The sequence below is a fragment of the Adiantum capillus-veneris genome, chromosome 9, assembly GCF_014529385.1.
Source record: "Adiantum capillus-veneris isolate H3 chromosome 9, ASM1452938v2, whole genome shotgun sequence".
Taxonomy (NCBI): domain Eukaryota; kingdom Viridiplantae; phylum Streptophyta; class Polypodiopsida; order Polypodiales; family Pteridaceae; genus Adiantum; species Adiantum capillus-veneris.
In genome coordinates, this window is record NC_140939.1 from 119048988 (window position 1) to 119063771 (window position 14784).

Sequence of the window (14784 nt, forward strand, 5' to 3'; positions counted from 1 at the left end):
GCACGAGTGGATATGGCTAGAGCTTGGAGGGGAGAGGGGAACCACTTTGAAGTTCATGGGCTATTTGGCCAAAACTATTGCACAAAGCCCACGAGCTTATCAATACCTTGTTTAATGCACAGTGTGTCTTGGGCTATGGTGGGTTTTCCTCTTGCCATGTGCGAGGTGAAGTTTGAGAGTACATCCCATTAACTCATTGAAAGGCTAGAACAATAAAGGCCAACTAGCAAACTCTCAAGAGGGTTGACACTTATCATAGAGCTCACCGTAGGGATTTTTCAACAAGTGATTTGCGTTTTGGTATGCATCTATCGACTTTAAAGTTTATTGTGCTATGGGCGTCAAATTTGTTTCATTGTTACCTTCCAATGCCGTATCTCATGTGCCATTCCTAGTTGGCTAAGCAATGGATTGATGATAGCACTTAGCATTTTGGTTCTCCGCTTTGAACGCCTATGTACTGAGAGCATTACATAAAGTCCATTGAGGTAAGGTCAATTCAAGATTTCAGTCGAACTTCCATTAATGTTTTTATCTTTTGATATTGAGCTATAATGATGTCAGAGAGACAGTACAAGGATTGGTAAGCTATATATCCATCACAAATGAATCCAACACTTGGTTTGTTGTTATCCATTGTCACCAATCTCTCTCAGTCGATAGCCAGTCAATCTTGCTCTGTTTTTGGTTTGCTTGGATGAATTCACGCGGTGTTTGGTAGACGTCATCCGGTGCAATTACACTAGAACAAGCTGACTTTACGTGCTCACTATTTGGTTTGCTTGGATGACTTCACATGGTGCTTGGTAGATGTCGTCCGATACAATTACAGTAGAACAAGCTGATTTCAGTACACGAACAGTGTAAATGACTTTGTGCCAGCTTCAAATTGTTCAATCAAGGGCCTTCTTCTAAACTTGGTGTGTGGGCACAATCCCTGTAACGTAATCCAATGAGAACACTGGTGTCCAAAAGAGAGAATTTGTGAAGTGCACAAAATTTTGAAAACGTTGAAGGTTCTTCGACACGACCATTGATTGCTACACTACACCAAATTAGAGTACAGATATGTGCCATTAACGCAAGGAGAAGCTGATCCCCTTTCTAGTGCCTTCTAGTGCAAAAGCGCAGCTTCATTCAACTGATACATGCAAAATGCTTACACTGTAGGGCTTTATTTGGAATACCCTTGGCCTCTTGTCACGTCACTGTTATTAGCCAGCTATAATTCCACCAAGGACATCACTTTGGCCACGTGAATAAATAGTGTACACGAGTCGAATGGCATCCACCCAGCAATCCACCTCCTCCCAGGAATCTGCAATCTGCAGCAATGAAAAGAAAAAAGTGAAAGAATTAAAGCCTGTTTGTGATTGACATGAAGAACTTAACGGCTACGGGGCTAGGTTGCTGAAAACTAGCTCAAAAGCTTCTGCCTCTCCAAATAGACAAATCAATTCAGCAGTTTAGCTGTGCTTCAAGAGTTAAGCCATGCAGCTATCCTTAGAATTTGGCACGGAATCAAAGAAAAGAAAAACTTTCCAAGCAGCACCCTTCTTTAATCAGCTTGTAGTTACGTACATTGATGGCTCGTGTGGCCCTGCAATAGAAACACCATGTTTTCCCAACAAGCAGCATAAACTAAAGAGGGATCCATCTAGCTAGACACACCATTAGCCCAAGGTGGTTGGGTCTTCTGCAGATAGGAACACGTTTTATGCGTCGCATCGAATGAGCCATGTAAGATACGCACCTCTTTTCAGGAAAAGTCTCAATCTTAGTTATCAAAGAGTCTAAATCTTTTGAGAAAACTCCTACCTGCCTGAATGAACTGGACGACTGGTCATATGGTAGTGTGCCAACGAGGGCAGTCATTTGGCCTGTACAAGGGTAACTAAGCGCTAAATAACAGCAGTTTAGCATGTATATGTAAAAACACAAGGATTGCCACGTAGGATCGAGGTGCTGAAGATGAGATCGATGTCAGTTCATTATGCTTGTTCAACATGTTAGTATGGCTTGGTCATCTCATTTGCGCACTACATCCTACAGATCATTAACATTTTTGGATAATGGTTAATTTTTGTCCGGTTCTTCTGCAAATGGGAGTGGTCAAAGAGTAACAGCAGCTATAGAATCTTCTTTTGATTGATATACATTGCATATATATGGAAGAGAATGTTGACCCAAAATAAGTGTACATGCGCTTTAAAAAGCTATGCATACACAGTGCACACTAACTTTCTCTCAAAAGGCAATGCCAACGAAGTCTTCAAACTTCCATGACCAAGTACCATTCCATTTCAGGCTCCATGAATTGAAAATTTGAAGGGTGTGAATGCTGTGCTAAATCAGTTTGTCTTAGCCGGATGCACAGTAGTTGCATACCATTAACAAGTGCCATTTCGAACACTATTGAAAGGTGCATGTTATGACTAAGCCGCCGAGGTTCACGCCATGTGTTCCCAAGCTACCAAAATCAGAATTGAAGTGAAATAGGAACCTCACATTCAATAGGACCTATCTGATGCAGGTTTTCAGTGCTATCCTTGGACTTTGGATTATCATGCATGACAGTGTAACCTCCAACATCTTTATTTTTGGGTTTATTTTGCTCCCCCATGATCCTACCCTGGCGTACAAGCATCAAATTCTCGTCCAACACAACCTCATATATGCAAAGCCACCAGACTTTTTAATATGCAAATAACATCTACCTACCTTTCCAGATAGTTACAACACATCTTTCAGCATGTCTAGAGCATCAAAGATGCTTTGTAGAGCGGTCACTATATTCCCACTCATGGAGTGTGGGTAATCGTACAATGGACACAAAAGCTTCAAACAGATAATTGTAGGACCATCCTCAAGCTTGCAATGCCCAAATGTACAAGGCACGCCGCGAAAATGTCACTCTCTACTGACAGATTCACTCACAATAGTTTTGAAGCGACAAACTTGAAACTACTAATTGCTTAAAGATGCCTCATTATGTGTGGGGAAGTTGAGGCGAGGTACTGGTACTAACAATAAAAGCTTGACAGATCAGGAAAGGTAGGAAATGGCTTCTCCTGCAAAATCTGTGCACGCTAGACAGAATTTGTAGATTAAGATGCATTTTTGCAGCCCATTATTGTGAGGCCAGTACCTCGGGACCTATCCTTCTTTAGAAATGGGAGAGCCCTGATGTCCTCCAGATTCCCAATAGTTCTTTATTGACTGTATACTCCCAATTTACATGCTGTCAAACCTGCATACGACGAAGCCACTTCTACAGCAACTATATAATAAAACCTTGGGACCTTCACCATGAGCACAATTGAGTTTCAAAACCAAGCCCCTTGCTCGTATAGGTGTGGCTTATCAACATACAGTAAATGTGCCAGCGAAGAAATGTGTTCTACTCTCTACTTCTGTGGGAAAGCCAGGAGCAAGAAAGGCAGTGCTCTTTCAAAATGCTGGCCCGTGGGGTCTCTGGCATGAGAGCTAATCCTCAAATCAACGTGTTTGGTCATGGCAGCTTTGACATCACTTGCAACGCGCCGAAGAAGTTGAATCTACCCTGCTTGGGTTTGTCACAAACGGGAACGCACACGAATAATCAACAAGCTGAAAATAAATAAACTTTCAACTAAAAGAGTCGAGGGAGAAGATGGACAAAGTATTTGGGACCAGAAGATGGGCTGGTTCCCCCCCTTAAAGAGAATCTTTATTAGGGAGAATCTTTTTACAAGCACAAGAACCGGAGAAAACCCCTCCGTTCGAATTTCAGACTCGATGGTCGTTCTTTCCCGTGAGGGAAATCCGAGAGACGAGCTCTCGATCCTTTTTCCGTTTGTACTCGGAGTCAAGGCTCTGTAGACACTATTCTGAATCCCGTTCCCGTAATTCCCAAGCGTACGCCGAGGTTCTCCTTTGCGATGAAGTACCTGCAGACACGGGACAACAATTCATATGGCGAATCCACAACTGATACCCGTCGCTCTTTGCACGGAAAGCGACCTCCGTGCTTCGTAATCCCTCGATCACTTCTGTCTCCTTCCCACCAGAGTCTCTTCCCAACTAGCGCTCGTAGAAATCTCTGTGTGTCTGAGAGAGAGAACGGGTTGCTTTAATAGGCTCCTGCACTCGGCAGGAATAGCCAGTGCAGAGCCAGCGGAATAGAGCAGCTAGGTAGCACTAGGAGTGGGAGGAGACTGCGGGCTGTTTTTGGCGCAAGGAGAGAGATCGCAAGACGTTTTTCAATCAGTTGTAAGAAGCCAGCGCTGTATCTTTTATAAGTGCTCTTTCAAAATGCTGGCCCGTGGGGTCTTTGGCATGAGAGCACTCCATCATCCGATCACTGTTTAAAAAAATGTGAACCTGATCAAAACTTCATAAAACTCAGTGAGTTGAAAATCGATGCTAAGCAACCACATTCCAGGAGTCCCCGGATGCAGTTCTCAGGCACAGATGCAATGCAAACACAGATTCCTCGCGGGAAAGCGTCTGCCATTCCCGGAAAACACTTAAAAATATTCCGCTTTTTAGAAAAAGCTTCTCAGAACCCATCTTTATTCTTGTGCTTACATCTTTACACGTATTCCTTTTTCCAGTTCGGGTTTCCTGCCAGACCAACGGAATATTCCCTTTCCGATTCTTCCGTTACCCATCATGTGACGCATCAAGAATATCCGTTTTCCGGTCTCTCCTACCGGACTAACAATACAACCCCTTCCCGATGCTTAATGTCACCCATCATATGACACATCAGAGTTGTCCGTTCCTGATGGCTTTTAATAATTCCCGTAGACCTACAGTTCCTAACCTTACGGTTCAAGTGCACATATTTTAATATTCTAATTTCAATAAAAAGAAATTACTCAAAATAGAAAATAGTCCATTTAGCAACATTCCTCTGGCTTCTAAACAATTGTCCTCAACCGTAGTGCTTGTACATATCCTTCCAGTTTCTTGGGATAGAGTGCTAATTCCTACTCGGTTGTCCCTTGAGCATCCTAAGTGTAATCTTTCTAGACTTAAGTGTTCGGTCCAATTGATGGATAGTCTACTCCGGTTGGAGTATCTCTTGTGTAGAGTGTAGGTCCTCAGCAATGATTGCTAACTCCATCATCCTCTGAAGGGTATTATGAGGGTACACCTTCACGCTCTTCCAAAGCTGTGGTAGGAGACTTGCTTCAAATTTTTGCATCTTTTCCTCTGTCCTACGTAAAACTAAAGAAAAGCCCAGATTCAAGAAGGATAGTCGCAAGTCTCATCGCCGCCTGAGGATTTTCAAATCTGGCGACAAAGATGTCAAGTTTGATAGCTATACTGGATGGAGAGACATCTCAAAAGCATTGGCCTTTATATGGCAATTTAAAGTTGCTTTCGCTAATGAGCACTTCACACGGAAAAATCCAAGTTGCGTCATGTTGGGATGTGTCTCAAGGAGACGGCAAGTAATTGGTGGTTAGCCAAGATTCTAGAAGGCTCTTAAGCCAAAACGTGGACATTCGTTCGCCCATAGAGAACATGAGAAAGTCGCCACTTATGTTGACGAGTATTGGTCAGTTCTTCTAAAGATTTCCAACGTAGTAGTAGCTTCTTCTTCTTGGGAGAAGATTTAGATACTATATAAGAAGTGGAAGTAGTATAATCAGGAGAGAAAGATGGAGAAGAGATAGAACATCCTTGCTTCCATCCAGCAGAGAGAGTTCCTTTTCTTTGCCTTTGCTCTTTGTAGGCCGTTTGTTCCAATCCGAAGATCCCTTATGCGTATTGGCACCATCCTCAGCATGTTCCTCCTGCGGTTTTGTACCACCCGCAGTATTTTCTTGATGCCCACCGGCATCTGTTCCTTGCGGGTTCTTAAGTCCGGCCAAAACCTTCTGGACATCTGGCAGTGTGTGAAGTTGTTGCAATTCCGCAAGCTGAGCTTGCAGTTGCTGAAGTTCCTCTTCAACGCTTCTCCCTTGGCCCGACATGGTTCTTCCCGTTCCTCCCGGAATCGTCCTTCTTTGCAGAGAAAGAGAGAAATCTGGATTCTGAGCTCAGATACCACTATCACAAACGGGAGGGCACACAAATAATCAACAAGCTGAAAATAAATAAACTTTCCACTAAAAGAGTCGAGGGAGAAGATCGACATAGTATTTGGGACCAGAAGATGGGCTGCCCCCCCCCCCCCCTTAGAGAGAATCTTTATTAGAGAGAATCTTTTTACAAGCACAAGAACCGGAGAAAACCCCTCCGCTCTAATTCTTAGACTCCATGGTCGTTCCTTCCCGTGAGGGAAATCCAAGAGACGAGCTCTCAATCCTTTTTCCGTTTTTTACTCAAGAGTCGAGGCTCCACAAACAATTTTCTGAATCCCGTTCCCGAAATTTCCAAGCGTAGGCTGAGTCGAGGCCTTCCCACTTCTCCTTCGCGATGAAGTACCTGAAAACACACACAAACACGGGACAACAATTCGTATGGCGGACCCACAATTGGTACATGTCACTCTTTGCACGGAAAAGCGACCCCCGTGCTTCGTAATCCCACGATCACTCTATCACAAACGGGAGCGCACACGAATAATCAACAAGCTGAAAATAAATAAATTTTCAACTGAAAGAGTCATGGGAGAAGATCGACACAGTATTTGGGACCAGAAGATGGGCTGCCCCCCCGCCCCCCCCCCTCCCTCCCCCCTCAAGAGAATCTTTATTAGGGAGAATCTTTTTACAAGCACAAGAATCGGAGAAAACCCCTCCGTTCTAATTCTCACACTCGATGGTCGTTACTTCTCGTGAGGGAAATCTGAGAGACGAACTCTCAAATCTTTTTTCCGTTTATACTCGGAGTTGAGGTTCCGCAAACAATTTTTGATCTCCTTCCCGGAATTCCCAAGCGTAGGCCGAGGTTCACCTACGTGATGAAGTACCTGCAAACACACACAAACACGGGACAACAACTTGTATGACCCCGCCGGCTCTGCACCGGCTGTTCCTGCCAAGTGCGGGAGCCTATAAAAGCAACCCGTTTCCTCTCTCACACACACAGAGATTTCTACGTGCTAGTTGGGAAGAGACTCTGCCGGGAAGGAGACGCAAGTGATCAAGGGATTACAAAGCACGGAGGTCGCTTTTCCGTGCAATGAGCGACAGGTATCAATTGTGGATTCAGTGCTAGGAGTGGGAGCAGACTACGGGCTGTTTTTGGCGCAAGGAGAGAGATTGCAAGACGTTTTTCATTCAGCCGTAAGAAGCCAGCGTGGTATTCTTTATAAGTTCTGGCTTTTATTTAAATAGGCTGCCCACTTATCAAGTGGGCGGCCGGTCACTTTTTTTTAAAATGTGAACCTTGTCAAAACTTCATAAAACTCTGTGCAGATGCAATGCAAACACAAATTCCTTGCAGGAAAGCGTCTACCGTTTCCGGAAAACATTCAAAAATATTCTGCTTTTTAGAAAAAGTTTCTCAGAACCCACCTTTATTCTTGTGCTTGCGTCTTTACACGTATTCCTTTTTCCAGTTCGGGTTTCTTGCTAGACCAACGAAATATTCCCTTTCCGATGCTCCCGTCACCCATCAACGTGACACATCAGGAATATCCATTTTCCCGGTCTCTCCTACCGGACTAACGGCACAACCCCTTCCCGATGCTTAATGTCACCCATCGTATGACACATCAGAGTTGTCCGTTCCTGACGGCTTTTAATAATTCTTGTAGATCTACAGTTCCTAGCCTTAACGGTTCAAATGCACACATTTTAATATTCTATTTTCAATAAAAAGAAATTACTTAGAAAAATAAGAAAATAGTCCATTTAGCAACAAGGTTCCTCATGCGGAGCCTGCCGACACCTTGGGGCTTGGACATAAAGATGCTGTCTTACTTTGTGGAACTGCTTCAACAATAGCCATGAACAAACCCGCCAAAAATGAAGAACTCCTCGTCTTCCTTGCCGGTGTTGCCATTATGCTACAACAAGCCAAGTAGTCTTGCGGGCAATTGCCATCTTACTCGGGCACCATATACATGCAGCAAATTCACCTAAAACATAGCCGCTAGACAGCCGGTAATAATTAGCATTGGAAAGAGTGGATTGAAGACAAGAACTCCAAAGAGAACTAAATTCTATGTGTTAGCTCAATGGCGACGGCGGCGCTGAGAGAGAGAGAGAGAGAGAGAGAGAGAGAGAGAGAGAGAGAGAGGGGGGGAATTGGTCTTCAGAAGGCCAAAAGGTTAGACCCATATGTGACTCCAATACAATGTCTGAAGAATATAAAAATAAAAATAAATGAGGGTACCTAGAGTAGGTAGGTATGTAAGCCTACCAGCCTACCCTACATCCTCATCATCAGCATCACATGATGCATAATCTCGAAACAAATGGGGAGGGGTACAATCACACACGGCTAATGAGGTGTACAATGGAGAAAGTATGCAATGGTGATCATCCCATGACTCTCTCATGGGTTCTTTGCAATATGGCCTCGATGTCCTCCATAGTCGGCTCTCTAGGTGGGAGTGCTTGATGTTGCTCAACGATGCACCTTAGCCTCCGATGTGAAGATCCTCGCATCCTCAAGCATTGTAAATGGTCGAGCTGGATGGCTCCATCAGAGCATCATACATGAGACTTGGACGGCTTTGTCAAGGAGCGTAGTATCCTTGACTACATCTTCACTTTCTAAGAGGCGACTGCCCTGGCTCGTCTTCGAGGAGAGGATCTTGTGGTGCTCCTTCGAGGAGAGGCCTACAACAGAGTTGACTAGGGCTTCCTTGAGGGAACTATGTGCAGGATGGGTTTTTCACATACATGGATTAGAGGGGTGTCTTCTCTTTGCAGATGTGCTCACACAGTAGGAGGTCGAGGGGAATGGTTCATGCTTACACGCTTAGTACAACAGGGTTGCCCTCTTGCCCTTTTCCTATTTCTATGCTATGCAGTGGCGATGAGTAGATTTTTGACTTCACAAGAGGTTGGTTTGCGTGACAAAGTAACAGGGAAGGGGGGGAACGGGGCCCTCCTGTTCTCGGAACCTATTCCCATCCTAGTCTGGTACCCAGAACAGGTACGGAAACTGAACGCACGCCCGACTTGTCACCTGGAGAGGGCTTTCATTGGATCCCTCCAGGGACGCGAGTTCGTTACTTGGGCTTCCAAGTTGGCTTGGACTTGTCACCAGAGCAGCACGCTGCTCCCCTTCTCCTAGCCATCAAGAGGAAACTGCTTTATTAGAGCTTGGGATGGCTATCTCTTGCTGGCAAGGCTGTTGTGGCTAACCAGGTGATCTTGGCCACCCTGTGGTACATCACTTCATGCAGAACTTTCTCAAGTTCTTGCATCAGCCAGCTGGAGAGGTGATCAAGAACTTTCCGTGGACAGGGAGAGACACGCAGTTGGCTCAGGCCAAAGTCTCCTCGCAGGTCATCACCCTACCTTGCTCTCGGGAGGGCTGGGGATCATTGATCCGGCACGGCATAGTAGAGCCCTCCTTGGAAAGCTTGTTGTCAAAGGTCGTCTTCCAGGTGAGGAGCCCCGAAAGAGCTTCTACTTCATTGGATTCGAGGCCGAGTTCCACAGACGGGTGGCCCTTGGAGCCCCTCCACTCGTTGGATTTTCACAGCGAAGCATAGAGTGCGCTTAAGCAGGAGGTGGGAAGACCAATTCTCTTCGAGCTTGTTTCGGTGTTGGGAGCAATTAAGGGGGGACTTGAGTAGCATCAGCCCACATACACTGAGGAGCGCTTGAGGCAGCCTCTTACATGGAATCTGTTGGTCATTACACAACGAGGTCACATGGTTGGCAGTAGACCCCATGTCTCTTGGGGTCTCATGGTAGAGCATCTTGTCCGCACCCTGGCACACTGGTTGCAGTTTACAACACTCCCTTAGGAGATTTAGAGCATCCAACTAAGTGGCATGAGGGGGGTGCAGAGCATGTGCCAAGATCTCGTCAAGGCTATACCAACAGATGGCACACACCTCACGAGCCGGTGGCTCTGAACTGAATGGGGGCCTTTACTCACATTGAGGTCCTCATCGCAGTTAGCGCTTGCTAAGACTCAAGCCTTTGCATGTTCTTTGAGATTCAGCGAGAGGGTGGCCTCCATAGAGTTACTACTGAGGCACCAGAGGTAGCAGAGTGCCGTTTCTAGTGGATTTGAGTTAAAGGTGAGGGTCTCACAACTGAGTTCCTTACAGACTTCTGGGGGCGCTTGTGGGACAACATACAGCTGAGGAGAGTCACCATGTTCCAGTAGCTAGTTGCCCATTGAGTTACGCAATTGGGAGTGTATATCCGTGCTAGAATCAATATGCATATCCTGGACGTATCAAAGTACCGACGCACTAGACGACACAAATTTAGCACTTACACAAAGACAACAGTCACTGAACATCCACATTTCATTCAAATCAAATCATATAAAGTCCATCGAGATCTAGGACCATGATCTCGGCAACATGTTTAGCAATCTATCTAGATCCACACCGGACCTCACTTATGTCAGATTGATCAATTCTTATTGCTATCATGTCCATAGAATCTCAAGACCGAAATGTTGCAGTCATTTCGTCTTTCAAACTTACACTCAAACACAATCACATGAGAGAGCACACATAAATCAAAATCATTTTGGGAATACGCACTTCAAAGTACTTCATTCATAAAGTCATAAAGCAATACTATCAACACATCAGTATCCTTGAAATGCAAAGGAAAATGATTGATTTTATTCCATCTAAGTAATCTATGACAAAGGAGCGGAGTAACTCCCCTCTTGTGTAGTCCCATCTACACTAGATTCAACCCTGCTGATCTGCAGGATCTCTCGGAATAGTCGAAGCTAGACCAAAAGCCTCAAGGTAAAGTTCCAATATCTGAGGAGTATTTGCTAGGTCCTCCTCCTCCATCCACTTCGCATCCAATGCCAGATAGTTCTTGAATTTCACTAAGAACCGCCGTATCACTTTACCTTTATCTTTCCTTTCCTCGTGAGCCAGTATCTGTTCAAGAACGAGTATCTCCTTGCACTCTTCTACTTCAGGTTGCTCCTTAGCTCCATGTCGACTGGCATCTCACCCTTGAAAGGTTTCAAGAGATTCACATGAAAAGCATTGTGAATCTTCCAAGTATTTGGCAAATTCAGTCTGAAGGATACATCATTTCTCTTTTCTTTAAACTGGAAGGGGCCATAATATCGCATACTTAGCTTTGGAAAAAGCCGCTCCTTTCCCTTTCGTTTCCTCAATCGTGCTTTTTCAAATTGTAAGAGCACCCAATCATCTTCCTTCAACTGTAGTCGTGTCGATGTTTATCAGCTGCCTTCTTATGCCGTACTTGAGACTTCTCAAGAGCCTCGCGAACCTTGGCAATAGCAGGGTCCAAATCTCTCATGTACTAACCCCTAACCCGCTTCAAAAATCTTGTCTTTGGTGCTTAGAAATGGAGGAACCTTCTTAACACCATCAATTACTTCAAATGGCACTTTCCTCGTCCATGAACGAGCCGTGATGTTGTAGGCAAATTCCACAAAGGGCAAGTACTTTTCCCATTGATTCTTTTGATCAAGACTTGAATAAATCCAAAAACCACTGAATTTGCTATTTCAAATTGCCCGTCTGTCTGTTGGTGGAATGAGGACGAGAACTACAACCGCATGCCAATGTTCTCCCAGATTGCCCTCCAAAAGAAACTTGTGAATCGAGGGTCTCTATCCGAGACTATGGACCCAGGAATGCCATGTAGCCGAAAAATCTCTGAGATGAACAGTCTCACCAAACGATCAGGCTTAACTGTCTTCTTTACCGGAATGAAGTGGGCCTGCTTGCTAAATCTGTCAATGACTGTCCAAATGCCATCATGCCCACTTTGAGTCTTTGGAAGATCAAATATGAAATCCATAGCAATGCTTTCCGAGGGCGGGGGAGGGTATGGGTAAAGGCTGTACAAGTCTTGGTGCCATATGCCTGTAAAATTTGACTTTTTGGCATACTAAGCAATTGTGAACAAACTCGTCCATATCCTTTTTGAGCCTCGTCCAATAAAAGTAACGCTCAACACTCTTCGAGGTGGTATGCCGCGGTGGCCCGAAAAAGGTGGACAGTGGCACTCTGTCAAAAACTTTTTTCTCAAAAGTTGTGTAACACACATTGTTTTCTGCATCAAATAGCCATCCCGTATGGAATAGCCTGCAACTGTTTCCCCACTCTGTATCCGGTGAAAGATGTCTGCAAAGTCAAAATTTGTGGTGTACTACTCTACCATATCTTCAAAGCTTTAATGATGTCTCGCGGAAATAGCCAGAACCAAGGGCTTTCGAGACAATGCATCTACCACTAAATTCTTGTGTCCCTGAACATGGACTATCTAGAAGTGGAACTGTAACAAGATGTTAGTCCCCCCGCATCTACTTTTTCAAAAGCTGCTTCAACGACATTGAAGACGGTAAAGTCGGCGCCGAGTAGATAGTATCGGCATTGCATAAGAGCATGGATAACTGCCAATAGCTCTTTCTCGTAGATCTGTGCAACCAACTCAAGACGTGAAAACATCCTACTCTCGTAAGCAATTACATGGCCTTCTTGCATCAAAACTGCTCCCAGACTGTGACCACAAGCATCACAATAAGGTTCGAATGGATTTTGCAAGTCTGGCAAGGCCAACACTAGTTTCGTAGTCAACTTTTCCTTGAGAGTCTGAAACACTGTAATTTTTGTCGGTCCCCAAGCAAAAGGAACTCATTTCTAAATTAGCATATGGAAGGGAGAAGCTATCTCTGCAAATTTTCGTATGAACCACCGATAATATGAGCACAAGCCCAGAAAACTTTGACAAATCAGGGCAATCACAAATGGCCTCTTCTTTGGCCGGGTCCATCTTTACCCCTTCTCCTGAGACAATGTGCCCCAAAAAGTGTATCTCTGGCAAGAAGAACTCGCTCTTTTTTGCATTTATAACCAATCTATAGTTTCACAGTGCTTGGAAAACCTGTAACAGATGGTGTCGTGCTTTGTTTCACTCTTGGAGAAGATGATGATGTCATCAAAGAAAGTGACCACAAATCACAATTTGATAAGAGACGACACAGCCCAACGTAGTTCCGTGCCTAGAGGTATTAGCTCCAAAGTCTGGCCCCCCTTTTGGTATTTATTTTAGTATTAATGCTTGAGCAAAAGTACAAAGAAAGAGGGGTTCTCTCTACTAAGTGCTCGTCAGCAAATCTAAGGGAGAAGAGCCCTTGAATACATATTTATAGGCCCTAGGTCTTCTCAAAAGCAGTTACATGAAAAGCTTCATCCCCAAAAGCATCTGGTCCAAAAGCTAACGCTCAGGTCAGCCAATGAGATTTGCGGTGCAAAAACCGGGCATCCGTACAGCATGCCACGTTAGCGCAATTTGTGGAATTTCCGCCAGCCTAACATGTCAGCACTTTCCACGCAAATTAGTCTTTTGGCATATTTTACTGGCCTTGTGTCCCTTGGGCCCCGTCGAAAAGGAACCATAAGTTGGAACAACTTTAAAAATGATTTTTATATGATCTCCGCGTAGTCATGCGTCGTCATCACTTTGTGGCATAATCTTTGCCAACATATCCATGCCAATCGCATCAATACCATGTGCAATGACCTATGCTAATGTATCCACAGTAGATATCTCAACCCTTACTACATCACGACCAGAACTAGTCACGTATATATGCGACTCCAAGTAGTCCTCACTCCCTCATCGTCCATAGGGGCTGTATCCACATGTTCTGGCATCACCATATCAGCCTCTAGCATGAGCATGTCAAAGAACTTGATATCGCTCATCTCTGTGGTAGGAGGCATCTTTGTCCTAAGGGGATCAATCTGTTGTGTCTTGCTACAACATGGCCGTGCTAACTCTGCATCTACAAACATGTTGTTCACAACACTTTGGAGCTCATCCGTGAAAGAAATGTGTCTAGTCTCTCGTTGACATGACTGTAATGTAATTGAGATTATGTTGTCTCGCACCTCACATACATGCATAGGGTAGACCAAGCCAATCTTGGCTCCTCTCACAAATGACTAGTGAACCGCAACGCATCTGGAAAAACTTCTCTCTAAACAATACCTAACATTTGCTGTCTCTAAAGCATCTCACTGAGATCACGCTCTGTCCGATCTCAAGAACATAACGCACATGTCGTAGCTGATTCTCCCCCGCCCCTGCCCTTGCCCGTGCCTGAGTTGCCCTTCATGCCCAAGCTGAACCCTCCTACCCACCTTGCCCCAACCCTCCTACCCAAACCACGCATGCTCCTCCCTTGCCTAGACAGAGTTGCCAAAAGCTTGTGTGTCTCATTTGCCTCTCCTTTCAATGCACACCCTCTCTCTCACATTCACACATTCGCCTCGTTCTCACACCCACTTTCCTTTGCACAATTCCATGTTTGAGGGGTGAAGAGGGGAAAGGTCAAGGTTTCAGCCTGGGATATCTTCTTCATTGACTCTCTCTCACTCATTTATGGCACATTCTATGGTTATTTTGAAAGATCTACAGCGCAACATTTGTGATGTATTGAAGTTCTCTCTCAAAGAGAAGTTGTTGGCCGCTTGGTGGGGTGTTCCTATGCATGTATCAACATATGGGAGTGGCTCACATATACACTAGCTGGTTCGGACGAAGGCAAAGTGGAGGAAATCATCTTGCTCGGTACAGGCACTTTCATTGCTATTTTCTTATCAAAGGAACTTGCCTCTAGGGTCATCAGCCGCACTTCTCTCGACTTTGGAGATAGATTGATTTTTCTGCATCCGTGGTGTGATTTGTCCATTACTAT

The 14784-nt window shown here is 44.8% G+C and overlaps 1 protein-coding gene across 3 annotated transcripts in view; it reads right to left on the reverse strand.

Moving 5' to 3' along the window:
- Positions 1 to 483: 483 nt before the first annotated feature.
- The window catches only part of LOC147451072 (protein HLB1-like), a 111733-nt gene continuing 97432 nt past the window's right edge, over positions 484 to 14784 (reverse strand). For 2 of the 3 annotated variants that reach the window (XM_086520022.1, XM_086520021.1), the window contains exon 14: positions 484 to 1325. In XM_086520022.1, coding sequence (XP_086376148.1) covers positions 1215 to 1325 — 111 coding nt within the window. In that variant the 3' untranslated portion in view covers positions 484 to 1214. The remainder of the gene's footprint in view (positions 1326 to 14784) is intronic. The other variant, XR_015189185.1, reaches the window with a different exon arrangement.